Genomic DNA, 27,976 nt, shown 5'->3' on the forward strand with positions numbered 1-27,976 from the left:
GGTTGCTCAGAGACCCATCCAGCCTGGCCTTAAAAACTTCCAGGGATGGGGCTTCCACCACCTCTCTGGGCAACCTGTTCCAGTGTCTCACCACCCTCATGGTGAGGAACTTCTTCCTAACGTCCAATCTGAATCATCCCATCTCTAGTTTTAATCCATTCCCTCTAGTCCTACCATTACCCGACCATCAGTGTATGGTAGTGTGAGATATGCAATTTCTCAATGTGAGCACATGATCTAACAAGTTCATTACCGCATATAGCAAACTACTGCCTTTAGCTGACTTGTTATAACTATGATGCACATGACCCAAACTCTAAGATAAAAAGCCTTGGTTTCAACCTCAGTGAATGTGCTGCAAGTTTGCAATAAGGCTGGTTCTGAAGCAAAAAACATACTCATTTACTACCACCAAAGCAGGCAGCAGCTTGCCTGCACACTTCATCAGATTTTGACTGTCCGATAAAAAATACCCATGAGACATCATGATGAGATACATGCCCAAGAGTCAATGAATGGGACTGATATGGCAAGATGCATCCAGGAGACCCTTTTCTCAGGCTCACTAAGGGCCCTCCCATTGCTCTGGATACACACACCAAAGTCAATGCATGTCCTCCTTCAGCAATGATAAGGATGGAGGAGTAATACTGCTCAGTGCTCTTCCACTGCCAGTCCCTCACAGTTTAAGGTGATGGTCCATTTCTTCCTACAACAGTTGTAAAAGACAGCTGTGTTATCTGCTCTTGACCTTTATAAATGGCTTTATTCTCCCATGATAGCACAGGGTTCCCATTTTCTCCTCTAGGGCTTTTCAACATGATATCCTAGCACAAACAGGGCAAGTGGATCTGTTTGGACTATCTTCTGAGCATAAAATCATGTCCTGATAACGCCATAATAATGAGGTCATTCACGAATGATGCAGTGCTGTTTCTTCTGAAGCCAAAACACTTCCAAAGCAGCTACTCCTTCTTATAGTAGACAATGGGAGTGTAATAATGAACATAAATGAAGAGTAATGCAAGACAACAAAGATTTGTAAACTTCAGCTCTAAATTTATAGGTGACGCTTCCATGTCCCTGGATGTGATCATAAAAAGAAATATTTTCGTATGTTATAGATATCTGGAAAAAGTACAAGAAATTACCAGAACTGAAAGCTTTTTAAGCAATAATACTTAACACCTATTGTAATGAAGTTGTTGACTGGAACATAACATTGCATTCCTGGCTGCCCTAGCATTTATATTACCGTTCACTCTCGTCGAAAAATACCTCCTGCTACTCTGAGGGTTCTTTTTATTATTGTCACAATTATTATAAAACAGTCCAGCAAAACAGCGTTGCAAGATTGTGAACTGTCTGTCATATTTGAATAATTCTTTCACTGTAGGCTGTTTTTCAGTAAATGTTACTTTAAAGTACTACTTACTTTACTAAGAATGCCCTTGAGATGTTTTGCCTGAAATGCTTATTACAGAGCAATGCACCTCACATAACCTCTTGCCATTAGGGCTTAGAATCCTGTGGTTTCCTAGCATGGATTCAGCATTTTTAATTAGCAATGTTCTTTTTTAGAAGTTAAACCTCAAAAAATACAGACAGAAATGAGAGAGTAGGCTTTGTACTACAGAGAAAAGAAAAAAATAACATGTTTTTTCCATGGGGGGCTACAAATACAGTTTATTTCATGTTTTGCATCTTTGCTCTCTTTCCACAGTGAAATCAGATGAGTTACAAACAATCAAGAAGGAATTAACCCAAATCAAAACAAAAATTGACTCCTTGCTAGGGAGACTGGAAAAGATTGAAAAGCAGCAAAAAGCTGAAGCAGGTAGGTAAAAGCAATTTGTAGTCAAATGAATTAAATTAGAACCTAGTTATCAGTCAAGCAGACAGACCAGAGAGAACTGAAGCCTTCCAGAAATTTTGCTACATAATGGAGGCCTGAAGCAAGGTAAATTAACTCTCAGGTAGAACTATTGGGAGGATAAATTAATATTCCTCACAGAGCATGCAACATCACTTCAAGAATTGTTCAAGAAAATAAAAGATTCTTACTAGATGTTCTGGAAAAAAAAACATCACTAAAAAATTGACTGAAGAGAATTAAGTTAGAGTTGGTTGACCTTGGGCATGCTTGTGCTACCCACATTAAGAATTATTAGATGCTCTATATAAAGAATTATTGCCTGGGCAATAGGCAATAGTCACCAGTTGCATGAAGGGAAATTCCTGTTTGATATAAGGAAAAGAGATGCAACAAAGCCATACAGCAGGTTGCCCAGAGAGACTGGAGTAGCTTCATCCTTGGAGATGTTCAAAACTCATTGGGCCAAGGCCCCATGGACCTGGACCAAGCTTTGAGTTGGGCTCTGCTTTGAAGAGGGGTTGGGCTTGGAGAGTCCAGAGACCCCTTCCAACCTGGGCTACTGTGTGAAGCTGTGGCATCTTTGTAAAACCTGCCGCGCCTCTAGTTCAGCTTTTCTCTGGCTTGAAATGTTTTGTTTTGAAGCAAACCTTGGGAATCACAAAATCCAACACTACTTTTTAATTTAATAAAGATCTTTTTTTCTGGCATTGCAGTGATCATTTTGTTAGCTGAATGATCTCACCTAGCAGCACTTTAAAGCCATGCTGAGCAGTTTTAAGGGATTTATAAGGTTGTATTTTCACCACAGTATATATAGAAAACAATCTCAATTCTTACCGCTGTCTATGGCATTTCCTTGGCTATTTCCTTATAAATCACATGGTATATCTCTGTGCAGGAGCTGTGTACTAGCGAGCTGATTTTGATGACAGCCAGCGGGGAAATGGAAGCCTTATCTCATGAAAAATCTCAATGTTCCTTTTTTCCCCCCCTTCATTCTCTGATGAAAACTTCTAATGTATTTTGTGTGAAATGTGTGGAAGAAATTCTGCCTCAGAATCCGCAGCTGCCTCGTTGTCTGAGCACTCGGATTTGTGTCCCTTACCTAACTCAAATCTATGAAGCCAAAAAGACCCAACAGGACACGTAAAGAGAGCTCCATCAAGATTACTTAAAATGTTGCTGGGAATTAGCAGCTGAGGTCATGAATACAGGCAAAATAGATATTTAGATCTGGATCTCTCCTGTTCCCAAGTGCCTGCTCTATTTGCTGATCTGTTGAGGGGGTATCTCTCTGAACCCAGAAGTTTCACGCTGGCATCCAGAAATAACTCTAATGAATGTCTTTCTAGGGCAGAACAGTAAAGAAAAATATTTTGTGGTTAAATTTTTTTTAAGAAAAAAACCAAACAAACAACACCAGCTCTTAAAAAATCCCCTACCTTTTATTTACAATCATTTTCTAAGTTGACAGACAAGGACCAATCCCTCAGCTGTTACAGTTTACCCCACAAAATAAGTCGAGTGCTTTTTTACAAGTGTAAGGTAAATCATTAGTACAAAGTGTGATTATCTCTTTCAGGAGAACTGTACACAATATGTATTCATTAGATTCTATTTTGTACTTTATGCAAGTTAGACAAAAGTTGGTATAATCAGTGAAGATGTAATTGCAAGGCACTACATTGAATCACTTGTGTACCGAAATGTTCTGAGATGGCGCATCCCTACTTCAGGGAGCTTTTATATAAAATTCATTACTATGCAAAACAACCTGCATGTCATTGTACTTTGATATCCAATTTTCACTTCTGCTAAAGGACTGTAGTGAACTCATTTAAATAAAAATCAGCTCCAAGAGGAAAACGTTGATTTGTATTGAATCATACTGTTATGCCTTTTGAAGACAAGCAATGAATAATATCCTCAGAGACGACAAACTGGTTTCAAATCGTTCACGTTTTAAAACACCAGGTGCAAAAGCCATCCTCCATATTCCTTGCCTCTCATCGGTGGGTGTGAGGAGAAAAAAACACCTCAGAGATACCAGTAAACCTGGATCCCCATTTAAGTCTCCTGAGCTGATGAAGAGGGCTATGCAGCCTGAGTGATTAGTCTGCAGATAATTGCTTCCTCAGCTAAAAGATCTGTGTAAGATAAAGCTATATCAGAGGCTGAACTATTTCATTTACAGTGTCAGATGTGAGATGATTTTGTTCCTTCTATATGGTTTGGCAATATTATTTCTTACTTTCCTCTGCCAGAAGGTATGGCCTCACTAAGACTGGGATCAGAGAGAGGCTCTATATCTCGTTTACACAAAACAAAAATCAAGCCATCATCTTACCCTTTTGTTTTTTTACATTTGCGTCACTCTCGTGAAAAATATTTAATTATTAATCTTAAAAGTTGTACTTCTGGAGGAATGTGATAAGTTAAACAGACCAGGTGGCCAATCTCAGTGCATACGTTGGTTACTGCTCTACAGCTGCGTGAAAACTCCTTGCAGTAACAGTTCTGTCTTTTACTGTTATCAACCCCTGACCACTACAATAGGGCGAATATAGACACGAGGATTTCCTGTACATAGGGAATCTGCAGGAATAGCTCCCTTGTTTATAAAAATCTGAATCAGGAAGGCAGGGATAAGAAGCTGTTTTGATGTGAAAAAACTGTTCGAGGAGAATATTCTGAAAGGTGCTGAAAGGTAGGATCTTAAGTTTAGCTTCTCAGAAGAGCCCAAAAGAGTTAAATGCTGAGCTGGTACTTCAGACTGCCCTGAAGAACACAGATTATGTTCTCATTCAGACAATTAAGTAAATTGCCTAATTTTTTGGCAGCTGTATCCTAAAAGTTTTCCGATTTAAACATATTAAGTCCATAATTTCAGGAACCTTTTCTGAAAGCCTTGACCAAAGTTGATTCAATTGCCACTGCCACAGGTGAGTTAATGTCAGAAGCAGCTGGAGGCAGAAGGTGGTGGGGCAGGACATAGTAGGCATAGCTGATTCAATCCACATTTCCTCGCACAGTAAAGCAAGTAACACAATGATTTATAGCTAGCATGGTATTGTATAGACCACCTTACCAATAGAAGATTGGGCTTCACGGGCTGAATCGTCTACTAATACTTCTACTTGTGTGACTACAGTACTGTCAAAGCAGTTATCTAAGACAATTTTTTTTTTTATTTTTTAAGTCCAAGAATCTTTCTGAAGAAATTAAGTGACTAAGGGAGAAAAACTTAATTGTTCTATGTCTTAAGTAAATGAATTTGAAAATGAGGGACTAGAGACTAACAAAGACTGAAGAGATGAAAGTAAGTTGCAAAATAAATGTGCAGAGGTAGAAGGAAATACAAATGTCTTGGTTTAAGATTATGATACAGGAAAGTATGGACAGATTTTAATATTATATGCAGCTGGTAATAATTTATAGTAAAATAATCATACATTCATAGAACAGAAAAATATCAAGCTTCACAGGGAATCTGCAGATTCATTGGCTATCCGACAAGATAGGTGATGCACTGCTAGTGTTACAGAACAGTCAATCCAACAAAGAAAAAAATGGTTTGGTTATAGAAATTTTATCATTGATGGGTATTGTCACCCTCAGACTGAAAAGACATTGGTATTCCAGCTACGTGCAACCAATTCTCTGGCCCATATTCACTTTCAGTACATAAAGCTGTTCATCTAAGCTCCTGATGTGCATAGGAATACGACTCTGATCCCTCCAACCACTCTTCTGGCCAGTCCGTCTCTGTCATTCCTCCCTCAGTCTGCCTCTGGATTTCTGCTGGCTGGATGAAATTCCTCAGCATATCCAGGAGTCTCACAACACATAATCACAACAATACAGCCATCTGCACTAAGCCAACCAGAACAGATCCTCTGGGCCTCCATGGAAATGGTCTTTCTTTTCAATGCTTTGAAGAAAGGACAGGAAACACTATATTTGGGTAATTGGAGGGGGATATTCTCCAGTTACCTCAGCACATTATACCAACAGGGAGAAACTGTTATTTTTCTCCATAACAAATTTGTTCAGTTGTCCAGAAGGATTTGTTGATTATCTGTATGGTTGTTGAGCTATATTCATAGCAAATTTATGCAAATCCTTGTTCACTTATTGGCAATTAACAGCCTTCTGCTTCTCAGACTATGGACATTTACGTACTTCTCATTGGCTGCAGATAAATAAATGTACGGTGACTATGCCAATTGGATTCCCAAGGTAAAAAAAAGTCCAGAAAATCAAAAAGCTGGACCCACTGGTAAATCAAGCCTTCATCCACTGCATGGGATAGATGAGCATGTTGATACTACGCTTGATTTATGCATTAACTTTTGAAAACAAGGGGTTTGATCATATTTGCCTCGTAGATATTAACACACTGATTTTTACAACGCTAGCTCATCTGGAGATGGGAAGCTTAGGTTTCTTCCTCAGAGCACTTTTTTTTGCCACCAACAGGGAAAGCTACTGAATCTCTATAGAGTATGTTTTCCTTACAGAAGCTCAAAAGAAACAAATGGAAGATAATGCTGATTTGATCCAAGAGGAATGCATATCAGAGAATGCAGATAACTCTACAGAAGAGCCAATTGAAGGAGGGCCAGATGCAGATGGGGATGGAGAAGAGATGACTGATGGGATAGAGGAGGATTTTGATGAGGATGGCAGCAATGAGCTGGTAAGGAATAACCATGCCATGTCTGTCTATACAGTTGCTACAAGTAACCACAGAGAACCAACAATCTGGGGTAAAAAAAGCTGACAGCAGCACTGTGATGTTCTGTAACTAGTGCCTAGTCCTACATGCTTCAATACACCACAGCATCAATTAAGCATAGGGCCCTCAGAGGATAAACAAGAAAAATATAATTTACTACACTTAGTGATTTTAGAAAGGAAATGAAATGTTCTTTAAATTGGTTTACATTTATTACTTTCAATTTAATGAAATGTAGATGAGGGGTAAAAAAAAAACCAAGTAACCATGTTTTCCTAACTCTAGCATTTCAAAATCAAATAAGATTCTAGAATGGAGAACTTTTTCATTAGTAAACATGTGCTCCTCCATTATTCCCACTCCCTGTCTTCCATGTGTATCTTCTGCAGGGTGTGTTGGCGGCTACAGATTTTCTTGATGGAAGGATTTTTCCCTAAGAAATGTTCGGCCAAGAAATGTTTGGGTTTTCAGCCTGAGCCTGCACCTTTCATGAAATGCCCATCATGGTGCTAAACTTTTAGGTTCTTCTAGAGAAACATTAAAAAATATTTTGAAAGTCAGATTTATAATTTTTTCTTCATTCCTAATAGGAATGGATCACTCACATTGTTTTAGACTCTGTAATACTCTCCCTCTCTTCCCAGCTTTCATATTCTTTTGCTTTGAGCAGAAATCACTTCTGTTGCTCAGTGTCACTGTCCCTGCTTGCTTTTTAACACACATTTAATGATGTCTGCACTGTAAAAATAATTGAGCGATGCCAAGAGAAATCAGTCGGCAATGGGCACAACTGAACCACCACCAAGTCTGGAGTAACAGGGCATGCGAATAACCAGTGTTTTGTACTGCTTTTTGTACTGCTTACTGAAAACGCATTTTAAACCTACTGCTAATTTGAGGGTCTGTGTCTCTTTAGCCAGCAGAAGGCCCTCTTGAATTTATAAATCCTGAATAGCATGATGCCCAAGAGAAGCTACTACAACCTGAATCCCCTCAGCTTTTAACATATGATGTAGAATAGATGACATTACCACTTTTTCCCAAAGGAACAGGTTCTCCTGTTACAGGTATGAGGGACCTTTGTAAGCAGTTGCCACTTTGAGTTTGGAGGAAGCTGAAATTTTGTAACGCATAAATAGTTGTAAATATAATATCCCACCATGGGTAATACCTGATCAGCTGAAGTGATATTAGCAATAGGGGTGACCACAGATTAGCAAGACTGGTGGGGTTTGCACTAATTAGGTGTCAGACTCCCTACTACAGACACTAAGTGGGGAAGTTAACGTACAGTATATTAGCCTCTGATTGTTCAGTGCTGTCATTTCACCCAGCAGGTATGACATATTTACCATATATCTATACTATATAATGAAGCATAATGTAGAAGAATTTTTTCATCTAGCAAAGGCCTTAGCAGGAAAGTTTCTAAAAAGCAAGCAGCACAGGAAGACTTCATTAGCAGTGAAAGCCTGGAATCGGCACTGCCTCATTTGCACACTGCTGCTTCCGAGTTATAAGGCCTTTCCAAGATTTATGTTATGGAATTAGTTGAAGTGCAATGTGTTGCAGACACAGCTCCAAAGACAGCTTAGACTCTGTGTCACGCGTCTAAGGCGGGGGAGGAAATGAGCTCCAGTTTCTCTGCATGCCATTACTGAGCCCCTTGAGTGCCGGGAGGAGGTGGCTCAGTGCACACGGAGAGTCGCATCCTCTGCCTTGTGCCCCAGAGCTCATGGATGACATCCCCCCAACCCCATCATGGTGGTAGCAAGGAAAGGACGAGTGCTTACTTGCATTGTCTTGGTCAGGTGCAGCCTGTCCCAATGCCAGGGTAGTGGAGTCAGGCAGCCTCATGCTTTCCACCTTCCCAAACACTGGACCCTCTAGCTGAGAAGCTGGCAGTATTGTAGACTTTAAATCTCAGAAACAAGGTTGCCACTGATGTAAAATCCTTTTGCTTTTTATCCTCCCTTGCCATTTTCCCCAAGCTTTAGAAGAGGCCACATCACCTTAGTTTTCCTCCCTGCTACAATGGGATAACAACACTTTCTTTTGCAAGGCCTAGGGAGATCAGTGAATCAAAAACTGCTATGGATGGGATAAAGGATTGCTCTACATAGGATTAGTTCAAAGAAATCTCAGACATTGGGTGTTTCCCATGGAGAGGCAATTATAAATTGAACTGAGCATCTTTCCTCAACAGTTTTTATCCCAACGCTCAGCAGTATTGGCCAATATTGTTATAATATAAAGCTAGTAGTTTATGATGCATATTATAATTTAGTCTGTTTTTCACTTATACTTGCATATATTTATGGAGATATAATGGCCGGTTCCTATAAGTTTTACTTTCCATTCCAATCCCTGTTAGCCGTATAACTGGATAGTCAATAAGAATACTATCAAATATATAGTAAACCCAGCAGAAATACTTGGGATTTCAGTCTGCTGCTACCTGTTCTATGCCCTGCTATCTGGCATTACCCTCTGTTTTGTGATAAGTACAGTAGATAGATAAGGTTGTTATAAAAAAAAAAGAAGTCTTAACAAAAGTTGTTTTCCTGTTTTATGAAAACTACGTTATTTAGGAAAAAGAGCTGACTAATAGCAAATGTGTCATTTTGGAATGGCGCCAGTTGCAACTCATTCGATAGATAAAAAGGGTGCTTAAGCATGAAAAGTGTTAAATTGGAAACAATTAGGACAAACTTTCCATGTGTAAAAATGTAACCTTGGACTCAGAATAAGAAATGCCCCTCCAAAGGGCATTTTTTAATGAAATCTATAATCTTTTCCAAACATAAAGTTAAAGGGATTTAGGATGATGATGAAAAAAACTCTTTTCTTTCATCACTAGGAGCAGCAGAGCAAATAGAAAAACATTTGAAATGGGCATAGCTAATGTTCTGAAGTCAGTTCAGCAACAAAAATTGGTTGTGAGTCCACTAGTCTGAAAAATGTTATTAGCGGGAGAGAGAAACATGACTTAAATTTAGATCTTAACCTTTTTTGCAGTGCTTCATATTTAGCTGTAAATCTCCTGACAAGCCATTTGCCAATAACCTGCTGCAGGACTCTTTTTGCTGAACGCGATACTGTTGTCTCTTTTCTGTTTCCCCTGCGACCATCCCCAAGGCTGTCAGTAAAGGGAGGTGTTCAATAAGGACAGACCCTTTGCCAGAGTCCAGGTGCTGCCAGAACGGAGCCTCTGAATCTGTGTATGTGGGTCTGCATCTTTGGACTAGAGGACTCGAAAATATATTCCTTTCTCTATTTCTAATTCTAACTTGCAAAGGAAGTGACTGCGCAGGATGTATGCTGTGGGTTTAGGCGGTAGGATCAGCTCTCTAAGTTCACACACTGTCTATTTGGAGGAACAGGTTACTGCACATTAACTGAGTGATGGCAGCTGTCCTCATGCCTGCTTTCAGCCTAGACCAACTGTAGAGAAATGCGAAGTAGTTTAGCCTGCAGTCTGAGTTAAGTCAGGCATGGATTTAAGGAGACTTTAGCCTCTTCATTTGCCTGCTTGGCTGCACACACAAAAACACATCACATTCAACAGCTGCACACCTCCTTCATCCACCATTTAGATCAGGATGTTTTCCATCCCTGCATTGTCATTTTCTATGGACTAAAGCCCTGCCCACAAACAGTCGTTTTTGATGAGCTGAAGCATGAAAAAGTTTTATGCCACAATAACTTGATTGCCCATCTGAACTCCAGTTCAAGACATGCTGCATTTGAAGTACCTCTACTGTCATCAAACATCACCTATTGGGAAAGTTTCTTTTGTACCAACTGTTTGCCCACAAATGTGTCCCAGTAAATGTCTCCAGTGCTGCAGACACTCCAGCTTGAGGATGTTTTTAGAACAGTCCTCTCAGTCTTTTGCTACATTGACATACTGAAAAGTTGTTTAAATGGTGATATATGATCCAGCTATGTACAGGTATGCTAGAAGACATTGGTAGACCCAAACAGTTGACTTTAGCTTGCTCAGTGAAGAGTGTCATCTGCTTCTCACACACCTGCTCTTACATGTTGGCCTTCCACTGCCCCTTCTACAAGGGCATGAGATACTATATTTGTAGCTATATACATATATATATAAAATAATCACTAACTTGGAATGTAACTCCTGAGCTTACTCTACAACTCATGTCACTTAACAGATCACAAGAGACAGCTGGAGTGGATGAAAACTTCAGGTCTGTTTCCTTTGCTCCTTTCAGATAAAAAACCAAGTTGGTTACCCCAGATTTTACTGGACCCCTGAGTCAGGCTTTCTTGCACTGAACAGTTTCTGGTTGCAGTGAATTAAAAATCTGTGCACTCCCTCTTAGAGACCATCCATCCATTCTTACTGCTTTTAGTGTAAACTGTCCCAGAGCCACACTGTGAAGAAAGCAACACACCTACAAGCTTCCCCTCTCACATGAAAGAAAACAAGCTCCGAGGAAGAAAGATCATGTTTATGAAATTCACCTCACACACAAACCACAAACAGGCCACAAATCTTTGGAGCACAAGTCATCAGTGATATTAAGCAGTTTTCAGGTGCTGGACATGGCTTTAAATTGTAAGGAGTGGGAAGGAAAGCAAATAACCTCCTCTTACTCCTGTGGCTGCACAACAGAGAACAGAAAAGTCACCTTTGCAGCACAGTCCAACACATGTTTTGATATTTGAGAAGCAGCTTGGCCTCAGTGCCTCTGAAACAAGGTCTTTCTGCTTACTAGAATTAGCGTCAGCAGTGTGTGGAACGGCTGAGAGCATGCAGGAAAAGCATTTTTGAATTAGCGTGTCTGGTGGTTTCTTTACTCTGCTCAGTTAGCAGCTGGACAACCTAATGCAGGCCCAGAGCATTTCATATAACTTCTCTGAACTAATTTCAAATGGCACTAATCCATCATTGAGGAAGCACTGGTTCAAAATGAACTATAATTTATCATCACAATCCCCTTGTAAATAAGAAAGGTGGCATCCAATTAATTAGCTGAAAGCCTGAAGTATTGTAGATTTGGAAAAAAAAAATTATTTATGGCTAATGCTTTATAAAATATCAACAAACTAATTAATAGGAAAGAGTTATACACAAGCACTCATATCTATATTACATTGCCTGAGAAGAATAGCTTCTATCAAACTGTCAGCCTTTCATAATAAATAACTATAATAATAACAGCACAGTGGTGGTTCAGTAGTTAAGCATTCAGTAGAGCAAACAGTGTTTTCTGGTAGAGCATGTGATCCCAATGATTTCAAATACAATAGATTTACGGTGTCATAACTCAGATCAGACTCCTGTTAGTGCTTGGATGGAATTTGAAGGATGTAGTCACAGCCACAGCACTGTGATTTTATGCTGGTGTAGCTATGCTAAAAATAATGAAGCCACACAAGCATTAGATGGGAGTTCTACAATAATGAGTCACCTTTAATGAGATGTCTTGAGAGGCATTTTTATTAAATTATATCAGAAACAAAAGGTACAGAGACTGTGCAAGGCCCAGTTCTAGTTACAATGTAGATTTACTGCAGTTATTTCAACAACGATTATAGTTCCCTTTCTATTAAGCATATTTCAGGAACATTTACCTCTCAAGGATATTTCGTTTCTTACTCTTGCCCTTTTCTTCACGTCTGCACTGCATGTTTTCAGTCTTTCAGATTCGTTTCTAACATCTGATAAAGAATCATAGAATCATAGAATCATAGAATCATAGAATCATAGAATCATTTAGGTTGGAAAAGACCCCCGGGATCACCGAGTCCAACCATCAACTCCACTCTACAAAGTTCTCCCTTACACCATATCCCTCAACACCAGAGGAATAAATGCCAGAATGCCAGAAACTAAATGCCAGAACATAAATGCCAGAAACTGCCACAGACAAAAAACTCAGGATAATCCTCTTCCTGCTATGCAAAAGTAAAAAAGTTATAACGTAATAATAGCTATTTCTTGTAAGAATTGATACAAATACCATTTAAATCAATGGAACCAACTAGTACTTTGGCTAAAGCTCATTAGAAACATTTTTGTCTCCTATAAGTAGTTAAAGGGAAATTAATTTAATAGCAAATCTGTATGAAACAGTGAAACTTTCTTTACTTTCATTACTTTGCGTGAGAATTCAACAACAAAAATACTCAGCAGAGAGTAGAATAAGATCTACAGAAAAGGAGTAAAAATGTCTGATTAATTTCGTGTGGCTTAAGCCAAATTTTTCATATCTCAAATAGCAAGATTGATCAAATATGTGACTATGTGATAGGACTGATAGTACTTAATTTATTGTTGTAATCAAACTGGATTTTTCATTGTTCTTTTTGATACATATTTTTTTTTTCTGTCAATAGCATCTGGGCAGACCAGACCAACTCTTCTATTATCAGCAAAATTACGCTGATTAGGCATGTCAAAAAGATCAATAGCTACTGTGGCAATTTGCAGCTTGCTGAGTGCACTTATACAGAGTACTACTTAGGCAGAAAAGAGGACAAAACTTCTAATTAATGGTAATGGCCAAAGCAACGTTGTGCCAGAAATCTTATTTAGATTACTTTAAATAACATTGAAACCAAGCAAAATTTAGTCTTTTCAACGCACTGAGCATTTTGGACTTCATTGAAATCTTGCTTTGAGTATCAGGGGAAACATGAATCTCTTCATTCCTAAGACAAATGAATAGGTAAAAGATTGTGTTCACTTGACAAATACCAGTGCGAGATGTTTGTACTTGAGCAAGCTAAGAAAGTCATTAGGGGCAGCATACCCGACAGATACTAATGTGTTGTACCTTCCAAAGCTGCAGTAAATCTAATAACCTGTGACTGAAAAGATGGAAAAAGTAATAAAAGCATGTCATGAAATCAAAAATTGTAAGAAACTTCCTGACATGCCCTTTTGTTATATTTAATATATGCAATAGCACAGTAGATGTGTTTGTTGTTCACACGGTGTTGTATGAGTCATTGGAAAGGCCTTGCTACCAGCTCCTCCTCCTCATTTTTCCTGGCAGTCGATTTCTCAGAGGTAGGCTTCCTCAGTGGTGTTCAGGGTTTTAACCAGGTTAGTCCTGACCCACTACATAATATTTTTCTAATTACTATTTACATCCTATCCCCTACATATCACAGGGGAACCTGCAGAAAATGCAAGCACTAATATCATGCACTTTGTCTATCTCTTTCTACTAGACTTCCCTGCCTGTAATTGCGTATTTGTAAAAGGAATGAGCAAAATAATTTCCTCACCTTTCACATCTATTCCTCTGAATCTGCTCTATATTATTTAGTCCCCAATTAAAAGAAAAAAAACCTCAAAAGCATAAAACTTGTAAAACATTTATAATGTCAGTAATATAAATAATTTTCAACCATTAGAATCTTATGGAGTTGATACAAAAGATCTTGAAAAGAACGGGCTTTTCTCCTGTTTATCTCTTTTTTTTTAAGCAAAATATGGGGAACCAGGAAGTTTGAGATCCATTCTCAGCTTTGCCACTGAGCCAACGTGGTGGGCACTGCAGCTCTGCAGATGGAATGTGCATGCAGACTCAGCCGCTGTTTCCGAGGTCAGACCAGTATGTGCCTTTGGCCCTACAGCCAACATGTGGGAAAGGAGCATTCCTCACATATATGGGTTAAACTTAGGAAACCTATATGCTTTCCAGTCAAGAAAACTGCAGATTTTATTTTTGCCCTTTGAACAACATCAAATATACCCCTCAATGAATTTGGTTTACTTTCGCATTCCACCCTGCCATCAGTCTTGACCTGCCTGAAGTTTCAGTCATCATTTAAGTCGTTACATTTTCTGCTAAGAATTATTAGCATGGCCTCTCTTTTTGAGGTCTGTCTATATGCAAGGCAACTCAGGACAGGTCCCTTCAGACCCAGCAGGGTGATCCCTGAAACCCTGCCAGCAGCTTCCAGCACAATGCCCGGACACATACCGCAAGAGCAGGAAATGCCCGTCATCTACACCCTGTCAACCCCACGGAGCACAGAACAACCACCTGTCTTCGGCAGTTTAAATGGGGTACATCTTTTCCGAGACGATAAATGGGCATAAATATTAAACGGAGGGGTTTTTTTGTTTGCTTTATTCTCTGAGAACCATTGTAAGAACTGGTCGCAAAATTCTGGTATTTAGACTGCCCTAGACAACCTGAGGCAATGGCTGGTTATAGCCCAATGCTGCACGAGGATAGTTCTAAGTACACTTATTTAGCAAGTGCCTGTCAACACAGAGCACTGGCTTGCGCGTGGGATTTACAGCCTCACAGAAGTTTGGCGATAAGTCTGTTTGGAAACAGTAGCACAGCTGACTTCTTGGTAATATATCTGACAAGAAAAAGAATTTTTGGTTACTGCTTAACATGTTTGAATGTTTTTTAGAGATTGTCTAAGTGCTTTCTGTCAAGCACTTGCACTGCCTTCCTGTGAACCTGTGTTTTGAAAGGGTAGCTTCTGTGTTTTCTCTGTTTTGCATGAGGGGGACTCTGTTGTTTGTTGACCCGCGGTCAGTAGATCTATTGTTATTTAGTATTCGTTATTCATTTTTGCACTAATTTCATTTTTTGTGTTTTTTTTCTTTTTTTCTTTTTTTTTAGGCAGGGCTTTGTGTTTATCTTAAGCTTTTGAGTAAGAATAAGATAGATATGGTGCTTGATGTTTCTGAGACATCAAAATATTTAATTTTAGTAGCTCAGCTTCAAATGTCAAACACAACTGTGTGCTCAACTTAAAAAAAAAAAAAAGAAAGAAATTTAAAAAAATGAAAAACCAAGCAACCTGTGAATTGATTCAGAGGCAAATAATTCTCTGGTATAATGTAATTGATCTTAATATTCAGTACCAGTGGCCGGTTGTGTTTATTCTATCTAAGTAGACCAGAACTAGCTCCACAGATTTTGCTAGCCTAAAATTTATGAGCATAGAGTCAATCTCTGACTGCAGTTCAGAAACGAGGACAGACAAACGCTTACCACCCAGAAGCAAACCTAGATCCCTTTTCAGAGGGAGTGATGGTAGCTTATAAAAAAGATCACAAGCTTCTTTCTGTAACTCATGGCTTGTAAAGAAACATCCGATTTAATTGAAGTAATTCAACACTTCAAATGTGCAGACTGATTTCAATTTCCACCCCTGAATATTTTTGCCAATGTAATTTTCACAAATTCTGGTGGCGATGCTCTTCTTTCTTCTCCCTGTATTTTATCCGACTCCAGTAGACTTTGGGTGACTTGTGGAAAGTGCTGGGTTGGGTTTGATTCACTTATTATTTGCAACCAACATTCCTCTATGCTGTTTTGGGAGAACAGGCATCAGAATAGTAACCTAGCATAGATACCAAAGTGGCAGTACGAGCCACAGTGGGAAAGTGGTGAGAGAACAGGCAGGGGGGACTGGTGTTTTCCAGGCGCTCACTGGGACGCTGAAATCCTCCACAATGACTTAGGCCAGCCATTGGGCTTGTGCTTGTGTATGGATTTGAGCCTATCAGCTTAATCCTCAAATTCTTAGATTTAACTGAAATCGAGCAATTGCCATGCATCACACATCCTTCCTGGTGTGTCAGTCTTTGAAAGTAAATAGCTTTAGTTCCCCTAGAAAACACTCATTTCACAGGCTTTATCAGTATGCTTGAGCCTCAAGAATGGTGAAAGAAAAACCCTCAGAGGAAACATTTTTCTGTCGAAAGTCTTCACGCAAGCAAAGAGGGGTAAACACTGAGAAGTCGAAAGGTTGTTATTTTTCCATATAAAAAGATACAAATTTTAAATGTGTTTTTATTTTTTCAATAGAAATTACAGAGCCACTGCAGTTAGTGACCCAATTATTCCAAAAGGTCTCAGCTTTTTGAGAAAATATAAATGTTTTACTAAGAAGATTTTCTGCATGATTAATACCAAAACATGAAAGGCAGATTGAATTTATCTGTACGTAGGCATTTACAGACCTCAGAAAAGGGAAGTTATTTAGAAGGTGATAGAACTGTAATTGCCATTTCAACAAAAAAGCAATCAGTGAAGAATAAAACAAGCTCAGGCTGCTAAAATGAAGATTTGGAAGTTAATCAAATGCCATCTTAGGCAGCCTGTTATGCTGATAGGCATATCTGAAGTTTCCAAATTGTTGTTGCTATTGATTTCTAAAAGGACACTACAGTTTTATAAAGTCTTTCAAAAGAAGTAAGTTGTGTCCCAGCCACAACAAACAGGGAATCAAAAGGCTAAATACTTCTCTGCTTCTTCTTTCCAGAGGTATACTAACCTTTTCTCAGCTATTAGATGATTCTGCACCATTTGCAGACCACCAGTGTAACCCCAACCGCACCATTTTGCTTTGCAATTTTTATTTTTAAAGGAATGTCTCTTGAAATCCTCATAAAACAAAAATGCTATGCACTACTATGCACTTTGCATTCAAATAAGTATTACGCAGGAAAATACCCAGCAAAACCTGTTTAAAATAGGACCAGCTTTTATTGTCATTTCCATCTGGATCACATTCCCAAACCAAGGCTTTCGCAGATAGCAGTCGTCTTCAAGTAGCTCTACATCCTGTATGTTTAATTGACTGTCTTAGTTCAGTACAGTATTGTCACCATTGTGCGACATTATTAGTCTTATCCCCCACCTCCTTCCCATGTTTTCTCTGAGCTTCTCGGTATCTCTGTAATCTCACACTAAATGCTTCCAACTGCTTTCTCCAGCAAGCTCTCCTCCCTGTTCCTGCTCTATTTATTTGCTTTTTACCTCACTCCATCTGGTCTTTATGTTGAGTAAAACTTCTTCCTCCAAGTAACTGAAAATCTGCTGTTGGTTAGATAGGACATTCCTGATCTTATACAGTTTCTTTGTCCTTCATGGGCTTTTTTTGATACCTATCTAAACTGTAATTTGGCAATACTGGGAAAGTTCAGCAGGTGCTTTCTGTGTAATTAGTTTAAGGTAGTTCTCCTCGTAAGCTTCCACTTTTATATATTTTAAAAATACACTACGTAAAGTGTAGAGATAGTGAGTGTCCTCAGAGTACAAGTAGTTCCTTTACATGTTAAGCTGTGTGTTCAAACCTGAAACCTTGGCATCAGTAGGACAGGAAGTATTGCCTTCAGCATTAATAGTAATTGGACCACCACCTCACACTGGGGAATTCCTACCCCTCAGATCGAGCAGAGGTTAATTCAGTAGGAATTTTATTCTACAACTTTTTGACAGCACTCTTAATCCTAAAACTATCTCCTTCATAGCATTCAGAATGATAAAGGACAATTCTTACCATGGATCCCACTAGACTTGCATGTCATGGAACAGGACCAATCCCAAGAAGCAAAAAACACCTAGTGGTCTCCAATGAGAGTCATACCATTGTGAATTCACTATGAACATCTACTCATGTGCAGGGTTAAAGGAAAATGGGATGTTTCCCCCTTTGCTGTATTTGTCACTGGAAGCCAAGAAGATGTTGAGTTGCTTTCAAGGCACACTGGTATGAGCCAAAGGAACTCTGGACAGCATCAGTGAGGCCTTACTGCAATTAGTTTGGCTTTATCAGCCAACAGAGACCATTAAATGGAGTGGTGGGAGCACAGCTTCACTGAGGGGTAGCCTTCCGAGTGTATTCTGGCTGAAGGCTTCACGGCAGCGAGTGCTGCAAAAGCACCACCTTCCTACCCTCTCACCTCTCTTCCAGCTTCAGATCCTTCCCACTGTCACCAGAAACTACACTGCTAGTCCCTGAGTCTTCTCTTACAGCTAAAAAGGACCTTGTAGAGGAAGATTTTGCTGCAAAAAGTGGTAGAGTGGGAAGAAAACCCACCGAGTAAAGTGAGGTGGACAGATCCACATCTTTCCTTCCTCCTCCTTGCTGCCCTCATAGCTCCTCTCTACAAAGCTCTCAAATGACCATGGCAACTCTTATCCCAAAGTCGCTCCATCAGCTTCACACCTGACCATCGTCTCAATTGCAGCATTTCCTCACTGGCACTCTCCAAATATTCGATCCTGTCCTCATCACTACATCCAAGAGTATTCATCACAAATCTGCCCACACAGGACTCCGAGAAAGAAAATATATGTTGGTCCAGGGAAAAAATCAGTATTTGATAGGGCTATCTCATTCTTATGACTGATTTTTAGAATCATAGAATCATAGAATCACAGAATGGTAGGGTTGGAAGTGACCTCTGGAGATCATCTAGTCCAACCCCCCTGCCTGAGCAGGGTCACCTAGAGCAGGTTGCACAGGAACACGTCCAGGCAGGTTTTGAATGTCTCCAGAGGCGGAGACTCCACCACCTCTCTGGGCAGCCTGTTCCAGTGCTCTGTCACTCTCAAAGTAAAGAAGTTCCTCCTCATGTTTAGGTGGAACTTCCTATGCTCAAGTTTGTGCCCTTTACCTCTTGTCCTGTCGCTGGGCACCACTGAAAAGAGCCTGGCCCCATCCTCCTGACACCCACCCTTTAAGTATTTATAAGTGTTGATAAGGTCCCCCCTCAGTCGTCTTTTTTCCAGACTGAAAAGACCCAAATCCCTCAGCCTTTCTTCATAAGAGAGGTGTTCCAGTCCCCTAATCATCTTGGTAGCCCTTTGCTGCACCCTCTCCAGCAGTTCCCTGGCCTTCTTGAATCTGGGAGCCCAGAACTGGACACAGTACTCCAGGTGCGGCCTCACCAGGGCAGAGTAGAGGGGGAGGATGACCTCCCTTGACCTACTGGCCACACTCTTCTTGATGCACTCCAGGATGCCACTGGCCTTCTTGGCCACGAGGGCACATTGCTGGCTCATGGTCATCCTGTTGTCCACCAGGACTCCCAGGTCTCTTTCCACCGAGCTGCTCTCCAGCAGGTCAGGCAAATGCAGGCAAGTGAAACAGAGCATTTAAATACAAAGGAGATAGAAGTTTGTTTTCAATGATGAGTAAAACAGACGTTCTCACATGTACTCACATAAGTACTAACACTTCAAAGCAATTAAACTGTTCACTGAACAGAAAAACGATTTTCAGCAATTAAAGTATGATTGACAGAGTACAAAAGATAATGAGTAGGTTTCATCATTTGAAGAAAGGTTTAAAGAAGGTGCAACTGCTTCCTTTAATGATTCTTTATTAATATTTACCAAACTGTATAATTCCTCCTATGTGTTATATGTAGTGAATATTCCATCAGTAGCTAATTATAAAAAGTTTGGCTTTAGTGTGATAATTTTTGTCTGGCATGTTTTACAAGTGTTATAAATGACATATAAATGACCTGTAATACACATTCACATTCCTCTGCTAACACCCACTGAACTAAGCATTTACATTTCATAGGGGAGCATTATATTAAATCACATATATAACTTTGTTACTTAGTCAGAGATTTCATGCTTCAAATCAAAGGACAATTCAAGGTGTATTTCAAATGAGCACAGCTGTGGAGTCAGTGTGATAGCTGATACGAATTCAAGGTTCTTTGGTAAGCCCTGTTCATTGCTTGTGGATTTCCATTCACGATGATGAATGCTGTGTAAAAGCCAATGGAGGCACATGCCCCCATGGTACCTCACAAACATAAATTACGGGGGTTTCCACTCAGTGTGAGCTGTTTGCTTAAGAGAAAGGAAGGACGTTGTCTTGAGTTAGATGCAGCAAATAAACAGAATGGCAATTTGCACTACTACTTTGTGCAATGCATTCTGATTTTTCTCATTTTAGGGAAATATCTGGATAAATAATCACTAGCCAAGATTTGGGTAGTTTTTTAAAAGAAGTCTGTTCTGCAAACAGATTCAGTTTCTTACCTCCTTGGCTGTTCAGAAAGTACCTTTCATAATGAGAAAAAATTATTAGAGATAGAACAGAGTATGCCATCGTAGAAGACATAGTGGTAGCATCGGTGGAGCTGGATTCTGTATTCTCGGTTGCACAGATCACAGTACAGGAGTGAGCATCAGGTGCAATCAAAGCAATCGCACTACGATTGCAGTAGTGCAAGTATGAGGACCAGTGTGGTGAGTGCAAGGACAGTGCAGCAACTGCATTTTAATGGGGCTTGCAGTTGTTTTGCAGAAAGTGATGTATGGCAGTCACATAACCCACTGCCAAAGCCTAGTCAGACATCAGCAACAACTGCGGAAGGTGTCAGGCATCGAGTCTCCAAATCAACAGGGCCCTCACAGAGGTAGAAACGTGATTTTGCCTGAAACCAGGCAATGGTCAGAATTAGCTTCAGATGCCTCCCGTACAGCTATTAAACTCGGAAGTCCAGTCCTGAGAATGGGTTTGTCCAGCAAGGAAAAAGAGGCAGGAGAGAAGAGGAAGGATGTTTTTAGGCTTTGTGTTTCATGCTCACATGTGTATGTGCACCATCATCTATCCATCCACAGTTTAGCTGCATTTTCTGGGAATTTCTGGGAAGATTAATGTCATCACAAAAGACATTCAGAGCCACCAATTGATTGTTTAAAAACAGATGCATTTTGTCAGATGAACATCTTGGATGCTCTTGTTGCTAATAATTATTATGGAGTAAACCATAGAGTAAATTCTGCAACATCCATATTCTGTGGGACTTTTTTCTAAATAATTTCTTAATTTACTACAAGGGAAGGTGTTAATCATGTACATCTTCTGTGGCATTTAGTCATGGTGCATTCCTAATACTCCCTCACAAGGATATATGTCGAATTTATCCTCTCAGATAGTAAGATTTATTCCTGTACATCAAGGTCTGGAAGATAAGCATGGTAAAGAACACTCTTCCCATAAACCCTGTGAGAAGGACACTAGATATTTATGGGTAACAAGGAACATATCCCTGCTGTTTACGCTTTTTCAGAACTGTAAGGAAGAAGAACCTGAGCAGGGAAGAAGCTGACCTCTGTTTGGATCCAGCTATCAGAGATCAAAACCCATGCAGACAAATAAAGTCCACCTGAATGGGTTTAAGAAAGCCAGCAGCAGCCCCCCTGCCGCAGAAGCAGGGGTCACCATTACAGCTTCCAGCTGCTTGGGGAGGCTGGGGAGATCTGGGTGGTCCATCTCATTCTAAAAGACTGATGCCTGCAGGTCTTTACCCTATATTGAGCTCATCTTCTCATAAAGGGCTTTTAGGAGAAATACTTAGTGCAAACTATTCCAACTGCATCATTCTTGGTGACTATGAGGAACAAAGCTTAGAGGAGATGGTCAGCTGGCAGGTGATCTGATGGCCAGGCTCTCCCACAAAGAACTGTCCTTTACATGCAGGGCATTCTTAAAGATCTACAGATGTAAAGACTGGAATTATCTAGCCTTTGAGGGGAGGTAAGTGATAAAACCATTAAACCTCTAAAAGACAAGATGGAAAACTCTCTAGATTTTAACTGAATTTTACCTGATTTACTCCATCATTTTTAGTGATTATAGTTTGGGGCCCATTAAGTAGAACTGTTCTTTCATTTAGTGAGGTGTTTAATGTCAGCTTTCCAATGTTATATACATTGTAATAGTGTAAAGTTAAAATTAATTGAATCTAGTATAATTTGAGTCTGATAAAAATGCTACAAAGATCACACTGGAACTATAATAACAGTAGCAATAGCATTTCTGGAAGACTGAAGTACGGTGTTATGCCTAAGATGACTGTTTCCAATAGCTCATGCTCAAAAAGCCACCCAGATAGGGGAAAAAAAAGCAGCAGAAATAATTTCAGGTGGAAAATGAACTAATAAATATTTCATAACCTATCTCCAGCTTTTTTTCAGACGTTATGATGGCAATTAGGACAGTATATACTGTTTCTTTGATATTGTCTACAGCTGCCAAAGCTATAAACTCAGTTGGGTTATTCAATTCTTAAGATGCTTTATGTTCAAATCATGCTTTCTAAAGTGGTTTTCTGTTAGAACTACATCAAATGAAATCCATATCGCTGGCTTAAATGTAATTCAGTTCATCCTTGTTCTGTCAGGATGCTTTTTATATATATAACGGGAAGGAAATGAAAAGATTAAAAAAAAAAACATTAGTCATCATGAGGTTTTTTAATATCATCAGCACTACCATAAAGCCAGCTGATAAATTGCACACTATTCAGAAGAAAGAAATAGAATAAAATTAGTATTGCATTACACTAGACTAATCATAGCCCTGGGTTCCTGTCATTCTATGGAAAACAAAAGCTTGACTATTTCAGATTTTAAAGTTTCTTCTCAGCCTTTAAGATTATTTGCCTTAAGAGGCAAATAACAAGCCCAGGTACTGAAGGAAGAACACAAGATTTTGTATTGGTGGGGTTGGTAAATTTTTATCATTGTTCCTAAACGACAGCAAAGCAGCATTGATGACTTGGATCCAGATGGTTCACAGTAACGCTTCATAATAGTAACCTAATGAAGCTTTTAGTGCTGGTGACAGGTAAATGCTTGAAAGGTTTATGGCAGGGAAAAAGCTTCAATAAATAACTTGAAAATCTGCCTCTTCTTACTTGCATAATTATTGCTTTTTATAATAGCATAATGGAACAGCAAAGCATAGGTGAAGAAAAGGCTAGAAGAGAGAAACTCTCTCTGGAGTTAATAGGATGTACAATGGGTTTTTTTTTTACTTCTTGTAAGATGAATAGCTACTTAAAAACCATTAGGCCTCCTAGACTTAAGGGGAAAATTCTAAAATCTTTTTCAGGAGTTAAAAATAGGCAAGATGAAGTTTTTCTCAGTGCAAGTTTCAGGATCTTTTGACTAAAAGAAGAAAGTTCTGGGATCTCTCACATGAGTTTCTCTCCCCAATCCTGGTTACCTGTGAAGAGTACAACCAGAAATCTGGTGCTCCCTTTGCAATGAGGGAGAAATCTGATGTCTGGCTGCTTCACGGGACAGGCCAGTCCTGCAGAGACTGTGATGATTCTGATAAAACCTTTTTCATTGGAAACGCAGTTTTTCAATAAATGGAAATTTTAATGGAAATCATCCCTTTTTTTTCTGGGGAAGGAAAAGGCAGACTTAGAAGTCAGTGAAGGAGGGGGAAATTGGCTGAAAAGAACACCTGGAAAATTTTCAGGTTTTGGTCAGAAGTGCACCAGGGTTCGTCAGCTGATTTCTGTTTCAGTTACAGAAAACGAGAAAACAAAAAAAACAAAAAAAAAAAAAAAAGGAAGAAATTGGCTGAAAGATATTTTTCCTGTCAAAAGTGAAAAAAAAACCCTTCTGTTGAAAATTTCACTTAAAAAAAGAAACGATCTATTTCTGTTAACATTTTCTACTGTCACTTTTCCAAACAGATGTGATTGGGAAAGTGTTGTCAGTTTTTCTGTGGGTAGGTGGAGCTGGTATGTCTTATGCTCCCCTGCGGCATCACTGAATGCCTAGTTGAAGCTGGTAGCATTCATGGGTTAAATAGCAGGAAGGACTCTCAGATTTTTAGATGCAACCTGCCTCCAGCCTCTGCTGGAAGAACGACCTTCAAAAGTGTCAGAAGACGCTGGATTTTTGTTATTTCACACTGTGACTGGTAAAACAATGAAAGAAATCAAAGGATATGGAATTAAAGCCTACAGCAGGTACACAAGAACAGTAATAAAATAGACAATGTCAAAAGAGAGACTGAGAAAGACTCACTGAGAAAAGATCCATCAATCTGGTAACTGTAAGCATCATTGAAAGCACAGAGTCAATGCAAATGGTCTGGAATAAGGTATATAAATAGTGCAATGGGATCAAAGCAAAGAATCCTACATGCAGTTTATTAGATTGAATGCTATTACGTAAATAAAGTATTTAATTGCAAAGCAGCTAAGATACATTCCTCTATTTTCTGCTGCTAAAATAGAAATTATTCAGCAGTTGTTCACATAGCAGTATTGAGGGGAAGTATACTTCAGCCTCAGCAGCTCTTGTTTGATTCACTGTGGTTATCTTGGGCCATGCAGTCTAACCTAGGACTGCTGCAGGTACATGACTTTGGCTCTCCACGGTTTAAGGTGGGAAAGCCTGATAGATGTCAGTATTTGACTGATTCATGAAAAAGTCAAGTCCTAGCCCGCTTCCCTCTTTTTCCCAGTCGTCTTGGCTTCCTTTTGAGATTCTGCTGGAGGAAATTCTGTGCCTACATACTAAAGTGAGCGTTTCATTTCTCAGTTTCTACAGATCAAGTGATGAGATGTCACGTGTGAACCCCCTGAAGGCCGAGAAGAGAAACTCCGACTTCCCCACAGAAAATTGTGAACTGCAGTTTCTTACTGGCTAGCAACACCTTTGATTCAATTTGTATGAAAACTCAATTTACTTATTAAAATGGACGTTATTGTTCAAATATTAGAAATTCCATTTCTTATCTGTTCTAAGCTGTACAATTGTCAGATTTTTATGGTTTAGATTGTAAATGTGTTTTTCTCTGGCTAATTATTGGTATTATTTTTTTAATTTTGATGTCTTAAAGGCCAATGTACTGTATCATAATAATATGAAGGACATATTTAACAGGTGTGGGAAACACTGTATACAAATGTATATTTCTAAAAGCTATTTTTATGATTAGCATGTTTTACTGTTTTACCATATTTAGAGTCAGGTGATATTGCACTTCTTTGTTTACAGCTTAATTCAAACAAGATCACCATTAAATACATTGTATGGTATTTTCCATTATTTTATTTATTATATTCGTCACTAGAAATAATTATGTTTACTAATAGGGATGGCTGCTAAAAAGTGAAAACGTCAAAATAAGAGAGGAATCCTTGATAAACTGTAAATTGGATCCTCTCGTAAATTCCATTCTTCAGATAAGCACTCTCTGTGATACCATGTACTAGACAGTTGTTACAGCTGTTCCTGCAAGTCTCTAAAGGCAGTTTGTTGTTACCATATTGAAAAGTGTACATGACAGTCAGTCTCCTGTCTAGCCAGGTAAATTACTTATAGACTGCCAACATCTGACAACCTGAGTTAGCCTACTGATTACTTTTTCGTTTATTTTCTGGCAGTAGTCTTTCCACTCCTGAACACATAAAGCCCTCCTAAATGCCTGCAGTTGGAATAATGAATTATTACAGATGTTGTAGGGGGAATCTCAGTATAGAATTTCTTAATAAATCATATTTCCTTTCAAACAGAATGGATGCATTATTTCTTTGTGTTACCGAGATATTAAGGGTATCAAAGCATATATGAAAGTACCAACTTGTTCACCATCCCAAAGCTAGATCTTCTTAGCCCTTCAGGTGACATGAAATAAGGAATATTTATTTATCTACATCCTCATGTGAGATATACTCCTATAGAAAGAGACATATCTTTAAAGTAATTGCAGGGGAAAATTATTTAATAGCTACAGCCTCCCATGAGGGAGAGGCATTAATTTAAGAAGTACCTTACACAGTCAAGTGGAGCTCAGACCCAGCTGTGTGCCAGTTTGCAGCACAGAGCCCTGATGTCCACTGATATCCATGGCCAGGGACATTTGGTATCATCCGGCACCACAAAGATGAACCCTTACCTTACCTTTTCAATCATTCTCTGTAGGCTGAAAGCAATAGAAAAATTAAGGTACCAGAGAGACTCTTTAATAGATCAAACTTTCAAGTTTTATAAAAAACAGCAGTTTCTGAGATGATAGGCTCACCTCAAACAGTGTGGGTATGAGGAGGTGGGAGCTCAAGGTCTCCAGTCAGGTTTCCAGCATGAGGACCATCATCAAGGAAGGACTGATACTCTTCAAACATTTGGAAGAAGAACATACATTTGAATCTAATTACCTATTACTGAGCGGGAATTTACTTAACTAGGAGACTATGTAACATAGCATTCTCAGTTATGTTTGTGTATCTTATATTTAGCTATTGTCTGTGGAGTTAAATGGGTTACTTAAGTGCTGAGTAGTACCTAGCTACTTAATTAAGGGAAGAATAGTATAAGTAGTGATGCCTGAGCATAAAGTATCACAGCTTCAGAATCCACCAAGGCTGACTGTCCCAGAGAAGCGCAGCAAAAAATATTACTTCTATGTGAGTGAAATATTAGGTCAAATCAAAGGGCGAAATATTTCTCCACTTTCTATCAATTAGTATAGGTTATGATCATTTTTAACTGTAAAAACACAAAAAGAATTGCCATTTTGGGATCTCCATCTTTGGCTGACAGTTAAAAAAAAGCACTCCAAACTTTAGCAGTTCAATGGGCATTTTGCCCATTTCAATTATGCAAACTCTTGGCTGACTTAAAGATGCAGAACGTCGTCCAAGAAGATCAGTTCTGGTGTTGGTGTTAATAAACTATGTATGTGAAACAGCTAGGTCTTTCATCTCTTCACCACTTCCATTCCAAATGAGCTAATAATCACAGAAAGCACTCTATTAGATTTTTACAAATTCTTCCCAATCATTGCCCTTAGATTATATAGTCACAGAAATGATTGCACCGTCATAATGTTGACACTCTTTCACACCACAGTTAAAGTCCTGAATATATTTTGAACACAAAAAGACACCTCTGATAACACCCTGAGGCACCACTACATTTGCAAGCCAGAAGCTTGTTGTGCTGTGCAATCAATTACTAGCAAGGTTTCTTAATGGCATGTTTGCTTCAAATCACTACAGAGGATACTGGTAGCTTCAACAGAGCTTGATAGTTCTCAACTCTTCATGTACACGGTGTGCTCGGTGTTGTTTGCCATCATTACCTGTACTTGTTTTACATGGGTTTTGTCAGTTGTGGGTTTTTTAACATTGCTCATCCCTTGCAATATGTAAGAATAGGAAACATAAAGGATCTTGTCAATCAATTTGGAGAGTCAACAGTCTTATAGAATCCTTTATGGACAGTCCTGAATTAAACCAATTCATTTTCTACACAGACCTATACGCTCTGTGTATTTCAGATATTTGTTTCAAAACTGTGCGGCTGCATGAATGGAAAATATTTACTAAAAAGCTTTAAAGTTTGGATCAAGAAAAAATATTTTTACTTTTGTAAACTCTTGTATTCCATATTGTTGCGATTCTTCTTAGTTTTCTCTGTAGATCCATTTTTAGTTCTGAAAAATCATTGTACTTAAGCTATGTAGATAGCTACAATCTTGTAAGCAGTCATATTTTTAATAGGTGCCACTGCAATTTAGGATTAAAACATTCAAGGTTTGCCCATGTAGAGTAGATTGATGGTTCATTACCATTTTCTTTAAAATGTTGTAACATAATTTTTACATGTCTGTAAATAAATATTTTCTCTGATTTATGCACTAATTCAGTTTTGTAATTTCTTCTCTCAAAATGTGGCTAAGAAACTTTCTAGGAAAAATATATTTCTCTCATGGAAAAACACCATTTAAAGCTCTGTAATACAACCGTCCTTCCAAACTTTCCAAGCAGAACAAACAGA

The 27,976-nt window shown here is 39.0% G+C and overlaps 1 protein-coding gene across 10 annotated transcripts in view; it reads left to right on the forward strand.

Moving 5' to 3' along the window:
• The window catches only part of RALYL (RALY RNA binding protein like), a 407,281-nt gene extending 379,441 nt beyond the window's left edge, over positions 1-27,840 (forward strand). For 4 of the 10 annotated variants that reach the window (XM_074577356.1, XM_074577359.1, XM_074577357.1 and 1 more), the window contains 2 exons: positions 1,724-1,837; positions 24,734-25,704. In XM_074577356.1, the coding sequence (XP_074433457.1) occupies positions 1,724-1,837; positions 24,734-24,768 (149 nt within the window). In that variant the 3' untranslated portion in view covers positions 24,769-25,704. Of the gene's footprint in view, positions 1-1,723; positions 1,838-6,396; positions 6,576-24,733 lie in introns of all 10 variants that reach the window. The other 6 variants (XM_074577361.1, XM_074577355.1, XM_074577353.1 and 3 more) reach the window with 3 other exon arrangements.
• Positions 27,841-27,976: the final 136 nt, after the last annotated feature.

The sequence above is a fragment of the Larus michahellis genome, chromosome 2 (assembly GCF_964199755.1).
Source record: "Larus michahellis chromosome 2, bLarMic1.1, whole genome shotgun sequence".
Classification (NCBI taxonomy): Eukaryota; Metazoa; Chordata; class Aves; order Charadriiformes; family Laridae; genus Larus; species Larus michahellis.